This window comes from Silurus aristotelis (assembly GCF_946808225.1).
Source record: "Silurus aristotelis genome assembly, chromosome: 20".
NCBI classification, from domain to species: domain Eukaryota; kingdom Metazoa; phylum Chordata; class Actinopteri; order Siluriformes; family Siluridae; genus Silurus; species Silurus aristotelis.
Window position 1 is genome coordinate 20,704,591 of NC_139593.1, and position 15,878 is coordinate 20,720,468.

General features: G+C 38.7%; 1 protein-coding gene and 1 long non-coding RNA gene across 9 annotated transcripts in view; one reads left to right on the top strand and one right to left on the bottom strand.

Moving 5' to 3' along the window:
• The window catches only part of LOC310715563, a 41,142-nt gene extending 38,854 nt beyond the window's left edge, over nt 1-2,288 (top strand). The window contains exon 2 of the long non-coding RNA XR_014530360.1: nt 2,073-2,288. This is a non-coding gene — a long non-coding RNA (uncharacterized lncRNA). The remainder of the gene's footprint in view (nt 1-2,072) is intronic.
• Nucleotides 1-15,878, bottom strand: part of LOC310715545 (GDP-L-fucose synthase-like) — a 74,745-nt gene that overhangs the window by 43,125 nt on the left and 15,742 nt on the right. The window contains exons 1-9 of one of the 8 annotated variants that reach the window (XM_083522042.1): nt 14,830-14,941; nt 3,764-3,912; nt 3,440-3,554; nt 2,832-2,960; nt 2,607-2,680; nt 2,223-2,356; nt 1,155-1,286; nt 875-954; nt 662-761 (exon numbers count right to left, since the gene is read on the bottom strand). The exons of 1 other annotated variant lie outside the window; for it this stretch is intronic. In XM_083522042.1, coding sequence (XP_083378168.1) covers nt 662-761; nt 875-954; nt 1,155-1,286; nt 2,223-2,356; nt 2,607-2,680; nt 2,832-2,960; nt 3,440-3,554; nt 3,764-3,912 — 913 coding nt within the window. In that variant the 5' untranslated portion in view covers nt 14,830-14,941. Of the gene's footprint in view, nt 1-661; nt 762-874; nt 955-1,154; nt 1,287-2,222; nt 2,357-2,606; nt 2,681-2,831; nt 2,961-3,439; nt 3,555-3,763; nt 3,913-5,382; nt 5,505-10,308; nt 10,612-10,687; nt 10,788-10,871; nt 10,952-11,768; nt 11,901-12,774; nt 12,909-13,088; nt 13,163-13,501; nt 13,631-13,730; nt 13,843-14,829; nt 15,013-15,878 lie in introns of those variants that run through there. 6 more of the 8 variants (XM_083522041.1, XM_083522045.1, XM_083522046.1 and 3 more) reach the window with 6 other exon arrangements.

Sequence of the window (15,878 nt, forward strand, 5' to 3'; positions counted from 1 at the left end):
CTAGGACACGCTGGAGAGACTATGTCTCCCGGCTGGCCTGGGAACGCCTTGGTGTCCCCCCGGAAGAGCTGGAAAAGTGTCTAGGGAGAGGGAAGTCTGGGCATCTTTGCTTAGACTGCTGCCCCCGCGACCCGGCATCGGATAAGCGGGAGAAGATGGATGGATGGTATTTACATTTGTTTGTTCTACTGTGTCAGAAAATATAGATTTTTCACATCCTGTGTCCGTGTCTTTGTTTGTGTTCCAGGAAGTGCTATTTGGGTTTGTCTTTTTTGTGTGCGTTTTCATGTGTGGGTGTTTTTGTCGTAATGAGACAAGGTTGTACCTAGATTTCAAGGACCTGTATATGGAATGGTTTGAGACGAAAGGGAGTCTTTCAGGAGAGTCAACTAACATGCAAAACATCAGGTCCTGTAGCATCTATGGCTATGTTCTTTCTTTCTAGGTTTTTCAGCTTTTTCCCTAGCTTTACTAGGAAAATGACTGGCTGTAATTCCAATATGCTTCAAGAAGACCAACATTGTCCCTGTCCTTCAAAATGACTGCTGCCAAATGTCTAAAGGAATCGGGTTAGGCAGTTGCCTTACTTTGCATCTATTTAAATGTATGGTATATTTTGTGTGTGTGTGTGTGTGTGTGTGTGTGTGTGTGTGTGTATTACCTGTATGGAATGGAGTGAAAGTAAAATTAGGAAGGTAGCGTCTCAGTTTGGAGTTGTCTGCTGTTTTCTTCAACTGACCATCGGATTTGCTGGTATCATACTGAACACATCAGTTTAAGGTCAAAGCCTGTGTTTTACTCATTCTACTCTCTCTCTCTCACACTCTCACACACACACACACCCACACAGTTGGTTAAGTGAAGAAAAGGATACAATCACAGGTCCTGTGAAGCCAAAAGCTTCCACAATCGCATCGACTACATCTTTAATGGACATCTCATCTTCTTCTCCAACTGTGAACAAACAGAAAAATATACTGTATGTAGTGTGTGTAGTAGAGGGTGTGTGTGTGTGTAAGAGAGAGAAGATTGAGCAAACAATACTAAAGCTCACTATTGTAGAAGCCAAACTTCTTCAGAAGATTTGAACGCTAAGTTGTCTTTTAAAACGAAGTGGCACAATTTCCGTAATGTGTATCAGTACACACGAGTACCTGTGAGAATGATGGGCTCAATTTCATCGTATTCTCTCAGAGCCCACACGCAAAGACGAGCCAAATCTTCAGAGTAGATGAACTGACGTAGTCCTCGACCTGAACCCCAGACCTCCAGAGCTGTTCCATCTCCTACAACATACACAAATGTACAGCATTATCAGGCATCCTTGAATCAGCCAGGACCGGTCTACCTGTCCAATTTTACAAAGGATAAACATGCACAGATGAAGGGCCCGTTAATTACACATAACACAACAACTGCTTTGGTACCTGCAGGAAGTTGGCTTGAATACAGTCCATGCTGTGTTTCTACTTTCACAATCCCTCACACCCTGAAAGATTTCTGGTCTTGCACTGTTTTTTTACGGAGAACTTCACCATGTTCTTCTGTTTCTACTGCTTTTTATTTGTCTTCAGCTTTTACACTATTTTGGCCTTCACCAATATGCTCTTATGACCTTTTTTTCAGAATTGTATTCTACTGCTTCCAAAGCGTTATATTTCTTTTTTGATGTTGCTATAAAGAACAACCAGAGAGACCAGGTATTCTCCAGAGATTTCAACATCACAGCTGCTAAAGCTGGATACAGATCATGTGTCATTGGTTCACAGTCAATTCAAGTCATTTTGAAATGAATGGCCACAACAGGTCTCAGAAAAGTTGGAACAGTTTCCCAATGTGTAGATATTCTCTCTTTTTTTTTTTTTAACAACAGTCCATTTACATCTGGGAACTGAGGAGACCTGTTGCTAGAGTTTTTGCATAGGAATGTTTTCTGATTTGTGTCTGATACAGGATTCTAGCATTTTTTTGTTTCATGAGGTTTGACAAGTGTTTCTTCTTTTTCCAATTCCACTGCTGCATGTTGCTCATTTGGTACCTGATGTATTGTCTATTCTGTATGCAAAAAATAGGTTTTTACTGACTATAAATAAGTGAGGGATCTCTTAACCTGACTTTTATATGGAACAATTAATTTATAAGACTGTTCTTTTTTTATAACATATTCTCTAGAACTACATATCAGGGGCGGCAAATGAAATGTGTGTGTCAGTGCGTCTTACTCTTCGCCTTGTAGGTTTTGTGGATGAGTGCAGGCAATACGTGACCATCCTCGATGTTGAAGTTATCATTCGGGCCGAAAATGTTTGTTGGAATGATGGATGTGTATCGCCGTCCGTACTGCTGGAAACAGGCCCTATATGCCCCCCACACATACACACACACACACACACACACACACACACACACACACACACACACACACACACACACACACACACACACACACACAAAATATAACTCAAAACATTGAATATTAACCACAAACCTATTTCTAAACATTTTCTTTTGACTGCAACAACGGGCTGAAACCGGAGACTCTTTCCGTAAATGTTAATTAATCAGAGATCTTCTCATTTTTTTCAAGACTGTATGATGTGACAAACCTGTTGTATACGTCAACCATCCTCTTGGCGTAGGCGTAACCCGAGTTCGACTCATGAGGAGGACCATTGTGGATCTATAAGCAAGATTATTGGGTGGCAGTTTACACCTTTCATTTAAAGTCGGGTTTAGAGACTTTAGACTTACTGCTGTAGACATAAAGACTCAGGAACGTGCCTCTCTATTCTTCTGCACGAATGTATAGGAGTGTCTGGGTGTGTACATACCATAGTCTCATCAATGGGGTAGGTGGTTTTATCCGGAAAAATGCATGTAGACAAACAGGAGACGACCTTCACCACATCACACTCGTGAGCCGTTTGAAGAACGTTATCGTTGATGGCCTGATTCTTCCGCTAACAAACAAAAATTAAAACAGCAAACTTAGCAAAATTTTAAAAGCTATAGGAGTAACGTGATACAAAGAGGATCTTAGAAAGGCAGAATCTGTCAGAAGATATTCCTGAATATAAAATTGCAAAGACTTTAAATATCTCATAAATTACAGTACATAATATCAAAAGATTCTAAAACCTCATGAAACAAAAAAATGCTAGAATCCTGTATCAGACACAAATCAGAAAACATTCCTATGCAAAAACTCTAGCAACAGGTCTCCTCAGTTCCCAGATGTAAATGGACTGTTGTTAAAAAAAAAAAAAAAGAGAATATCTACACATTGGGAAACTGTTCCAACTTTTCTGAGACCTGTTGTGGCCATTCATTTCAAAATGACCTTTTTCCCTTTAATTTAAACATAAATTTAGCACAGTGTCCTTTGTAAAATTGGTATTGTGATTAATACACATTGTGTGTGTGAAAAAAAATGTATTACCCAGAATTCTAGGTTCCGTCTGAGGTGCATGAAGAGTCCTCCCACCATTGCTGCCAGGTGAATAACGTGTGTGGGCTGGTACTTCTCAAAAGTGGCCCTCGTCTCAGCCTTGTTTCTGAAGGGAAAAAGTGCAATTTTTAATTCCTTGTTTATTTCTCTTTACACCACATGTCCACGTCATCCAAGCGTTAGGAAAAAAAGAAAATTTTCATGGGACTATAATCCTGTTTATACAAATGCACTTGGTCTAAAAATTCCACAGACACTCCATTAAATTCATTAAATGATCATAAGATTGTGTTCGTGTTAAGGGCTTGAACTCACGTCAAGTCGGCATCTTTTGAACCAATAAAGATCCACTCTTCCCCTTCTCTCGCTTCTCCTTTTTGCTTCACCACACGCTCAATGGCTTTTCCCACCAGGCCGCTGCCACCCGTCACCAGCACCCGCATCGGCTTCTTCTCACCCTCCATCTGCCAAACAGAGAACGAGCCATTACATTCTTTATAATGATCGTAATGATTGAGGTTTTATTAATGTTAATAACTCTTGTCAAATTAGACACCACAGTGAAGTTGAAGAGAAGCGTGTTCACTAATACGGTGGTGTGAAAAAGTGTTCTGATTTCTTATTTTTGTTGCATGTTGGTCACACTATACCAATTATTAGGTGTAGAGGCAAACGCTTTTTCACACAGTCTAAAAGCTTTAGAAATGTCTTTAACGCGTAAGGCTGTATTTAATATCTACTTTGAAAAAAACAAATCTACTCTAATTGTTTAGGTATAAATGCATTACTGAAAAAGTAACTTCTTTTCATTTGTAGACATATGTAGATGGGCGAAATTATCAAGCTTTTGTCCTATCGCCAAACTTTCAAACAAATAACACCCATTAAGGTGGAACTGCTCGGGTATATAATTAAAATAATTGTATGTTGCCTGGGGAGCATAGGAATCTGCCAAATGATGTAAATAGCATTTTTTGAGTGAATGCTACTGTTTGTGTATTCAAGAAGAGTAGTTAGTGGTTTAGCCTGTTTTTATTCTTTTTATTATCCATTGAGAGGCTGGTTTTCCCACTGGCTGCAGACCCCTGTCAGAGTTCAGTGGACATTTTTTGTCTGTTTATTTTTTCTCTTTTTCCATCAAGGAGCTTTGAAAGCTGATTGAAAGCAGCCAACAATAAAGCGAACAGGGGTGTGTACGCAATCTATAAGGTTTCGGTGTTATTTGTATAAACTTCAACAGTGTTAAGGAGCTGACAAACACTCATTAGACAGAATAATTGGAAACAACTTAAAGCTTGAAAGCAAGGCATCATGTTTCTTGACTATGTGTTCGTTTTATTTGAATAAAAAGATTTACATTGGACGAAAATACAAAAAAACCTACTTTTGATTTATTTACTTTTCATTTCATAGAATTTAACCAATTACATATTTTAACTTTGGATGGAGAGAGGCTAATTATTTTGCATTAATCAGTATTTTGTTTATTAAACTTTAAATAGTTGTCTAATAAAAGCAGGAAGAAAACCTGTGGCCGGAAGTAAAAAAAAATAATTAAATCTTTTTAATCATGAAATAAAAACCATTTCTTAAAGATATTTCATTTGGCCAGTCTTTTCTATTTAGGAATTTTTTTCATTGAAACTTTAGAGTTGAATCAAGTGAAAAGAATGACAGACGACTGCGTTACAGGAGAAAACCAGTGGAAAATACAAGACAAAAAACTCACATTGTTTTTATTTATTGTCATGTATATCATACTGGAATATAATGTCTCACCCTAATTATGACCAAATATTCTTTTATATGATGTCACTGGACAGCAGGTATAATGTCATATGTTGAACAAACAAAAATGTGAACAAAAATAAAAATAAAACAAAACACATACACGTAATATCAGCAATTAATGAGTAGGGGAATAATAGTGTTACCTTTTGTTGTTGTTGATCTTAGACTAGATAGGAAAAAAAATCTCCTGGTGTAGCAGGTGTGTACTCCTATCCTGTGATTTGGATAATGAATGACATGCCCTGGCCACCAAAGATACCTTCATGACAGCAAGAATGAGCCTGTCTTTTCTTTTCCCTCTGGAAACCAATACAACCCACACGTTTTACAGACCAATAATATTGATGTATATTTAAAAATTTCAAGTTAAAACATGACCAAATGAACATTAACATATATTTTTTTATATTACATAACTATTACATAAGGTTTTTTTTTTTTTTTTATGATCATTCCTTTTTTTGCCTTTTTTTCTCAATTTATTTATATTATTAAGTTAGTTAGTTAGTTAGTTATGGAAGAGGATATTTTAGAGAATTTAAAAACTTTTTAACCAGTAAGTCCTTTTTTTTTTTTTACTTTTTGTGAAGCGCACACAATGCACCTCCCCACCCCGCCACCTCAGCCTGTCCTTCCATTTCCAACAGATATTTAACTGACTCTAAATTCTATGAGTCTACATCATTAGCTGTTCAAGTCATTCAAATTTATACGAAACATCTTCATTTATTAAAAAGAAAAAGTGAAATGTTAAACTGCTGATTCTAATTAAGTGCCAATGATTTATTTGGTTTTACTCTGTAGGAACTAAAAAAAAACAAAACCAAAGGATACAAATGTTTATACATAATTTTGAAAACAATTTGTTGAATGTAAGGTTACCAGTTTTATTCCTGTTTTAAGAAAGTCGAAAGTTTTTACCTTGCATGCAAATTTCTTTTATCAAACAATCAGTATCTGCGTAAATGCCCCCATTGTAGCTAGAGGTATTCTTGCAACATATGGAAAGAACAGAACAAAAAGCAGACATGTTCAACCACAGGTGATGAGCCTTTAGCCTCAGGATGTTTCTTAAGGACCTCGGCACTGGACATCCCCCCCTATTTTTTTGTTGTTATTTGTTTTGAAATGCGTTTCCTATATAGGATCAGGCTATTGAAATGTATTTGCTGTGCCAGAACAATAACTCCAGCAGATATAAGGAGGTAAAAAGGAGGAAACTAATGTATCCAAGACCCACTTTTAAACTATACATTTGTAATAAATTAACCTTAAGAGCTCATTATAGCTGGAAACATATCGTAAATAAATGTTCATAAGTTATTATGCTCATGATTAATTAGCAAAGTATATGGGTATAATCGAGAGAATAGATCACTTTATTCATCCCAGAATGAAATTTATGAATGTCCTGTTAGGATGTCAGAAAAGATGCATGCTCCAGGATTCTTGTCAGCTAGTGGGAAATAGAACCTGTCTGAGATTCTGTTTTTATTTTATAAGTGAATTCATACAGTATATTACACACACACAATGTTTTTTCTTACAGTATTCCCACTGGTGTATTTTTGAACATATTTGTTAGAGGTATAATCAAAGGTATTATTAGTGGTATGGGTAGACATACTCTTAGATAGTCTCAGAGAAGGAAAAAAAGAGGAGTCAGGTGACAAGTCAACCAGAGAACCAGCTTTATTTAGCTTTTGTTTTCATTCACACACACACACACACAGACACATACAACTCTTTGTCATGCCCTGGCTGCCACATACCCCCAACGACCAGACTAAGGTTGGGTAGCAGTTCAGTCTGCAGATGACCCCACCCACCCCAAACCAATACTCTCCCTTCCCCCACGTGAGAGGAAATCGTTCTGTTTCCAGGCTGTAAATCACCTCGAACTTAAACAGCTGAAGTGCCAGATACCACAGATTGATCTCTTTCATGCAATAGAGCAACTGAATTGGGGGTGTGGTCTGAACAGAAAGTAAAGGTCTAATGCAGATGACAGTATCAGAGGGTGAGAAAAACCTGTTTGATTGCCAGAAACTCTCGATATTGCTGTACTGGCTCTCCTGCACCGAGAGCTTATAGGTGATGTTCAACATCGGGCACTCCTCCCCCTCCAGCACCTTGGACAACATGGTCCCCTCCTCCCTGGACTGGTTATGGTGCTCCCTTTTTACTGAGATCAGTCAGTGGGCTGGTAACTTCCAAATTTAGGTACAAGACTTTGATAATAGTGAGCCAGCTCCAGAAATGGTCTCATCTCCTTTTTTTTTGGTCGCGGGCAGGCTGCAGTTGCTGCTATTTAATTTTGTGGACACACCTGCCCATGACCTAAGTGGAAGCCCAGATATCGTACTTCCACCCTTCCAACTGTACACTACTTTGGGTTTGTAATGAGTCCTGCCCACCTCAAGGTTTTCAGGACCGCTCATAGGTGTAAGTGCCACTTAGGTGTAAGCACATTGTCATGCACATTGTCAAGCACATTACCATATACTTCACTGGTATATGGTATGTCCCAGCTTGATTGGGATGGCCTATGCTTAGTTGGGGCATTCAAATTTATAAGAAACATCTTAATTTATAAAAAAAAAAAAAAAAAAAAAAGGGAAATGTTAAATTGCTCGTTCTAATTAAGTGCCAATGATGTATTTGGTTTTACTCTGTAGGAACTAAAAAAAACAAACAAAAAAAAAAAACACCAAAGGATACAAATGTTTATACATAATTTTGAAAACAATTTGTTGAATGTAAGGTTACCAGTTTTATTCCTGTTTTAAGAAAGTCTGAAGTTTTTACCTTCCATGCAAATTTCTTTTATCAAACAATCAGTATCTGCGTAAATGCCCCCATTGTAGCTAGAGGTATAGGTACATTCTTGCTGTAAAAAAATGGGGCGAATCAAATATGCTGACCCCGAAAGAGAAATTGATACCTCTCCTTCTCCGCCGTTAGCCAACAGGATAGAAATTGAGCTACTGTTGGCTGAAGGAGGAGAAGGAGAGGAGAAAGGCATCTACAGAGACAGCAGGGAAAGAAGTGTAGGAGAGTGAAGGTTCGGGTGGGTACTTTAAATGTTGGGACTATGACTTGTAAAGGGAGAGAGGGAGCTGATATGATGGAGAGGAGAAGGGTAGATATGTTGTGTGTTCAGGAGACCAAGTGGAAATGGAGGATGTGGCAAAAGCCAAGGAAAAGGCATATGAGGAGATGTATAAAAAGTTGGAGTAGAAGCATGGAAATGTTTAGGAGAGATGCAGTTGAGTTTTTATCCAGATTGTTCAGCAAGATTTTGGAAGGTGAGAGGAAGCCTGAGGAATGGAGAAGGAGTTTGCTGCTTTAAGAACAAGGGTGATGTGCAGACCTGCAGCAACTACAGGGGAATTAAGTTATTCAGTTACACCATGAAGTTATGGGAAAGAGTAGTGGAAGCCAGGCTGAGAGAAGAGGTGACCATCTGTGAGCAACAGTATGGTTTCATGCCGAGGAAGAGCACCACAGATGCCTTATTTGCTTTGAGAACGTTGATGGAGAAGTATAGAGAAGGACAGAAGGAGCTGCATTGTGTATTTGTGGATTTAGAGAAAGCGTACGACAGGGTGCCAAGAGAGGAATTGTGGTATTGTATGAGGAAGTCAGGTGTGTCAGAGAAGTATGTGAGGGTGGTGCAGGACATGTATGAGGACAGTGTGACAGCAGTGAAGTGTGCAGTAGAAAAGACAGACTGCTTCAAGGATTGGCTCTAAGCCCTTTCCTGTTTGCAGGATGATGACATTTCCTGTGATGAACAGGATGATGGACAAGGTCGGGCAGGAGTCTCTGTGGACTATGAGGTTTGTGGTTGATATGTTATTTGTAGTGAGAGTAGGGAGCAGGTAAATCAGCAGTGGCAGCAGGGTGCATGAAATCTGGCTTGAACAGTTCCTCAACCTCTGCTCCATTTACCACTCCAGTTCATGACTGGTCACAAACTGCGATAAGCACAGGACAGTTTTTTTGCAGCTCGAGAAAAGGGAACTTTGGATTTAAGTAGACCATAGACATATGTTATATTAACACACACTTCACCGTTCTTCTCTACTTTGTACTTTGTGATTTTGTATATTCCTTGAATTGTCCACATTGTGCATTCATGCCTATAGGTCCTATCAACATTCATTGTAACCCTATTTTTTAGCTTCTGGTTTTGACCTGCTCTACGATTATAAGTTGAGTATGTAGATAATTAGAGGTGTAGATAAAGGTCATACATCATTCTCGGATGTGTGTCTCTTACACAGACAGCTCTCAGACAGACATTGTCTCTGTAAAGTAATTAAAGAATTGATATATTTCTGTATACATTACTCTCATTTCTAGGAATTCCCTCTGGGTGAAACTGATAGAAGGATCCTGTACACTATTATAAAAAAGACAATCAATTTCAGGGAATAAAATGCTGAATGAAACAAATAGTAAAATGAAACAAATGAATGTGTTTTGGTGCTAAATATTGCTCAGCATTTGCTCGCATTTGCTAACAGCCGTCTTTGTTCTGTTTAGTGATACTCTGGTCCTTGATCTTATGTTTTAAGCTTTCTAGGATTGCCTTTGTATCGTTTCCCGATTTCACTTGATGCATTGGATTTTTTTACCTCCACCTCTTATAAATACTATAGCAAATGTATAAATGATTAAACAAAAGAACTCATTGGTACTCATGGGGAACAGTGTGTAATCTGTCGTGGTGAGCACACAATATCACACTCGGTCATCGGATTTGAGCAAAGGTTTTATTAGAATCTTGTTATACAGTGTAACAAATAGTAATTGTAAAACCCACACAGGCCCTTCCAGACTAAAACCTGGCACCTAAAGGCTATTGCTATGTTATCATGTATGTATATATTGATATATTACATCAGCTGCCATGTTTCTCCAAGGTCACCCCTACAGCAATTTTACAAAAATAGAATATCAGTGAATATCAGTTCAGAAAATGAGACATATAGTTAAATCTGTATGAATCTGTATGAATCTGTTTGTGTATTATTTTATTATCACATAATTCCCACAGTTGTCCGATTGACTGCATTTAATTCTCCAGACACCACAATGATTTTTATAAACAATACAATTTCTAGGGTTCATGATTTTTAGATGATATAATCAGAATAATAAGGCACACCAGTTTAAATTTAAATCGATTTGTAAACCGATATCCTGAGATTTTATGGAAAACTGTGGCTGAAGAGCGTTGACAGGTGCTTCACATTACATGCTGCAAAGTGTGAAGAACGTGTCACTCATCAGTTTCAAGCTGGACGGTCATTTGCGAGCGATGTCGTAATTAGCAGCTAACCAATCACATGTCTCCTTCACAGCTGAGGATAAAGCACAGGTAAGTCCAGAATATATAGCACAGGTAATATCCTTTATATTATGTGTGTATGTTTTTACCTATATGGAATGGAGTGAAGGTAAAATTAGGAAGGTAGCGTATCAGTTTGGCGTTGTTTGCCGTTTTCTTCAGCTGGCCATCGGGTTTGCTGGTATCATACTGAACACATCAGTCAAAGGCCATACTTTGTATTTTACTGACTCTCACACACACACAGCTTGTATATGCGAAAAAAAAGGATACAATCACAGGTCCTGTGAAGCCGAAAGCTTCCACAATCACATCGACTGCAGTTTTAATGGATATCTCATCTTCTTCTCCAACTGTGAACATAACAGTGTGAGAGAAAGCCCGAGTAAGGAAACAGTGCCAAAGCTCAGTATTATACAAGCCAACTTGCAAAATTTTAAAAGAAATGATATAAATTCAGTACAGGTTGGTGCATCCAAACAGGAAACTTTAGAAATAGGAGTTTGTGACCCCGGATTGTCTGCAATTGTTTGGAACCAGTTCAAGGTCCTTTAGAACCCATTGCCATTGGGTATAATGGAGCAGTGGAGTGGTTCTCAACTAACGTTCGATGTGAAACCTTTTATAAGAATGGTGATAATGTGAATGCTGCACAAAGGGAATTTCAGCATCCTTACCAGTTACGATGTCATGATTATGTCTCTTCTGCTAACCTCAAAGATATGGGTTCAGCCTAAAAAAAGTACCCAGGTGGTGCTCGAATGGCCCTCACACTAGAGAATATCATATCTGTTTGATCTGCAATTGTGAGGGGCCCTCGCCGCTCTATTCAACAACATGCATTATTGTGGTGTTGAGCTGTTTCTTCAAAATTATGCACCCACGTTGTTATTGGATGAGCAGACGAGACATGATCATGATGTACTCATGGCTCGTTGCGCACCACTCCACTGCTCCAAGGAGTTCTAAACGAGGTCGCACTACAAACAATTGCCGAAACCCCATTGTCACCAAGTTCTAGTTCCAAAATTACCCCTTTCCCTGCGCCACTCTGAGTTTTAAACATGTTGAATCCAAAGCAAAGTAATAAACACATACGAAGCATAAGGTCTGTCATTTAAAATAAAATTAAACTTCTTGCGTTATGTGTACCCGAGTACACATGAGTACCTGTGAGAATGATGGGCTCAATTTCATCGTATTCTCTTAGAGCCCACACGCAAAGGCGGGCCAAATCTACAGAGTAGATGAACTGACGTAGTCCTCGACCCGATCCCCAGACCTCCAGAGCTGTTCCATCTCCTACAAAACACACAATTACACAACAGTTTCAGCATTGCCGTGTATTCATTAATCAGCCATGGCCAGTCTACCTGTTCAAGTCATGGCTGCTCATCAGGGATAAATACACATCGTTCACCTTAACTGTTAAATTCTGTAAAGCTGCTTTGAGACAATGTCTGTTGTGAAAAGCGCTATAGAAATAAACTTGTTTTGACAAGTTCACAGAGCATAAACACTGTGTACTTATGAAAAGCCCCTAACAGTGATTACGGATGGCACAATACACACAGATAAGATCACCTGGCTTATCTTAATCTATAATCATGAATAAAACTGAAAACTGGCCATGATATCACTCACATCATCATCTTGAATGCATACAAATACATCCCTTTAAATAAAGTGACGAAAGTAAATATCGGTTTCAAATTGAGACAAATAATTAAAGGACCAGTTCTCTAAAACCTTCTCTCTAAATCTGCTTGTGTGTCATCTGATAATCACATAATTACCACAGCTTTCACTGATTGGCTGCGTTTCATTCTCCAAGGATCATGACTTTTCAACCAGGCAAATCTCTACTAATGTGGCCCCAGAAGAAAAAAGCACAGATTGCGAATCAAAGGTGATGGCAACCAGCGAGTGACAGTTTATTTTGCACCCACTGCTGGTTCGGTACCTGATCCTGTTTTGCCTGTTCTACTTGCAACACAAACGTTCTCACCTGACTGCAACTCATACCTAACTTCCACAGCACATACATGGGACAAGAATGATAGCAGATTGTCACTTTAAAGATGTATGTATAATGAGATAACCTTAAGTCGCTGTGGATAAGGGCAGTGTCATACATTTGTTTGTCTAATCAGTTTGTCTTGACAGTTGGTCTTACTCTTCGCCTTGTAGGTTTTGTGGATGAGTGCGGGTAAAACGTGACCGTTCTCGACGCTGAAGTTGTCATGAGGGCCAAAAATGTTTGTGGGAATAACAGATGTGTACCGCCGTCCATACTGCTGAAAACAGGCCCTGCACATAAACACACAATATTAACTCAGTCACCCTTTTAGAAAATAGCCTACTGCAAGGTAACCACAAAATCAACTAATGAAAACCTTTAAGGTCAAATGCTGAAACTGGAAAATCCTTTCATGAATATTAAATTAACATTCTTACAGGAGGTTGTTAATACTTTGAAATTGATCAAACCTGTTATGTACATCAATCATCCTCTTGGCGTAGGCGTAGCCCGAGTTCGATTCAGAAGGAGGACCATTATGGATCTATGAACAAGATTGTTTGGTATTAGATTTTAGATCTTCACAGTGGGCTAAAATTACTATCTTCTGCACAATAGCTGGAGCTATTCATGATGCCACTATCAGGGTCAGTTGGAAAAAAACGATGTGTTTCTTAGTTTTATTCAACAGGGAGCTAAATCTGCATTAGCTAATCATTAACCCATGATAATGATTGGAGGGAATATGAGACCCATTTGTGCACACCCACTTTTCAAAGCTGGCAGGATGATACCCCAAATATGGGCTCAATTATATGAGTCTACAAGTATAAAAATAATGTAGCTACTAAACTGTTTACAGTTGTTCTGTATTTGTGTGTACCATAGTCTCATCGATGGGGTAGGTGGTTTCCGCTGGAAAAGAGCATGTGGACAAACAGGAGATCACTTTTACCACATCAAACTCATGAGCCGTTTGCAGCACGTTATCGTTTAAGGTCAGGTTCTTCCTCTGAAAACAGTTTAAAAGTGTTGGTTCAGCTAATAGAGAAAGGTTCCTCGAGTGTGTGTACAGTATATGTGTGTATTTCTGAGTCACAGTGATTAATTACCATGAAATTTAGGTTCTTTGTCGTGCTCATGAAGGTGCCCACTACAGCTGCGAGGTGAATAACGTGTGTGGGTTGATGTTTCTCGAAGATGGCCCTAGTCTCGGCTGCATTTCTGTAGAAAAAAGTGCAAGAAATATTCGTTTTAATTGCCTCCATCACATCATTTTTATCTTTATGAAATTTTCTTAGAATTATAATCAATCTTGCAAATAATTTATTAAGTGTGGTGTTTGATTGGTCTGATTGGTAAGAATGTGTTTTTCAGCTCGGACAGAACATGTTCAGCCATGAAACTCTCTCTATGAGCAACAGTATGGTTGAAGGAAGAGCAATACTGACACATTATTTGCTTTGAGTATGTTAATGAACAAGTATCGAGAAGGTCGGGTATGTTTGTGTATTTAGAGAAAGTGTACAACAGAGAGGAGTTGTGGTATTGTATGAGGAAGTCAGGTCTGGCAGAAAAGTATGTGAAGGTGGTGCAAGACATGTATGAAGACAGTGTGAAAGCAGTGAAGTGTGCATTAGGAACGACAGACTGGTTTAAGTTGGAGATAGAACTGAATCAAGGATCGGCTCTGAGCCCTTTCCTGTTCGCAGTGGTGAGAGCAGAGAGCAGGTTGAAGGAGTCTGGAGAGATGGAGATACTTGCTGGAGAGAAAGGGGAATAAAAGTCAGTAGGAGTAAGACAGAGTAAATGTGTGTGAATGAAAGGAGAAGAGATATAAAAGGTGGAGGAGTTTAGGTACTTGGAGTACAATAGTGCAAAGTATTTGTTAGAGAAGTGAAGAAAAGAGTGTAGGCAGGGTGGAGTGGGTGGAGAAGAGTGATAGCAGAAGTTATTTGTGATAGAAGAGTATCTGCAAGAGTGAAAGGGAAAGTTTATAGGACTGTGGTGAAACCTGCGATGTTGTATTGTTTAGAGACAGTGGTACTGAGTAAAAGACAGGGGGCAAAGCTATAGGTAGCAGAGCTGAACAGATGCTGCGATTTTCATTGACAAGGATAGACATTATAAATAATTCCACAGTGAAGTGTGGGTTTGTGAAATGGTGATAAGATTTAAGGTGGTGTCAGCATTTTAGGGGCTTGGACTCACGTCAGGTCTGCGTCTTTAGAGCTGAGGAAGATCCACTTCTCCCCTTTTTCCGCTCCTCCTTCCTGCTTTACCACACGCTCTATGGCTTTTCCCAGAAGCCCGCTGCCACCCGTCACCAGCACCCGCATCGGCTTCTTCTCAGCGTCCATCTGACAATTATTCACAACAGCGATGCCCAATGTTCTAACGTCAAAAAAAACAATTAACCTGTAAATATAAAACATACCAATATTTATTTGCACACTGAAAGGCCAGCTGGATATAAAGATGCATAACCCTGAGCCAATTCAAATTAGGCACATGCAAATGGTTGTCATATTACCCTGTAGAGCTGTATAACCAGCAGCTGGGATTTTTTTTTTATTCATAGAATCTGTCACCGTAATGGTATTGCCAGATCATGCTGGTGGTGGAATCCTACCAGGAGTGTTTTCTTTCCACACTCTATTTATCTTAATAAGACTGTATGGGAATGTTTTTACTGATCATGTGCAGCACACCTGGTTATAGCATGAATAGCAATCCTTTTTTTTCACATAGTAAATTAAATTCTGAGAAGACAGACATAATGGTGAGCACATGACCTGCTGGAACATACACAGAACCTTTTTTGTGTATACTGATACTGAAATCCTTCATCTAGAGCCAAAAAAAACCACACAAATGAAAAGTCCAACAGTGTGTTCAACCAGGAGAATGATAATGGGTTGGATGGGTTACACCTCTTTCTTTTTCATATGGATTGTTTTCTTCTTCTGTTTTTTTCTTCTTCTGTTCAGACAACCAAGTTGTTTATTTCAAAGGGCTGCAAAATGTATTTAACAGAACCCAGTTTTTACACCTCAGAAAACCTTTTAGGGAATCTATCTATCTATCTATCTATCTATCTATCTATCTATCTATCTATCTATCTATCTATCTATCTATCTATCTATCTATCTATCTATCTATCTATCTATCTATCTATCTATCTATCGATCGATCGATCGCTTTTTGCTGCAAATCTTTATTTATTTTTTCTCCTCAAAATATTTTGGAGCATTTCGACA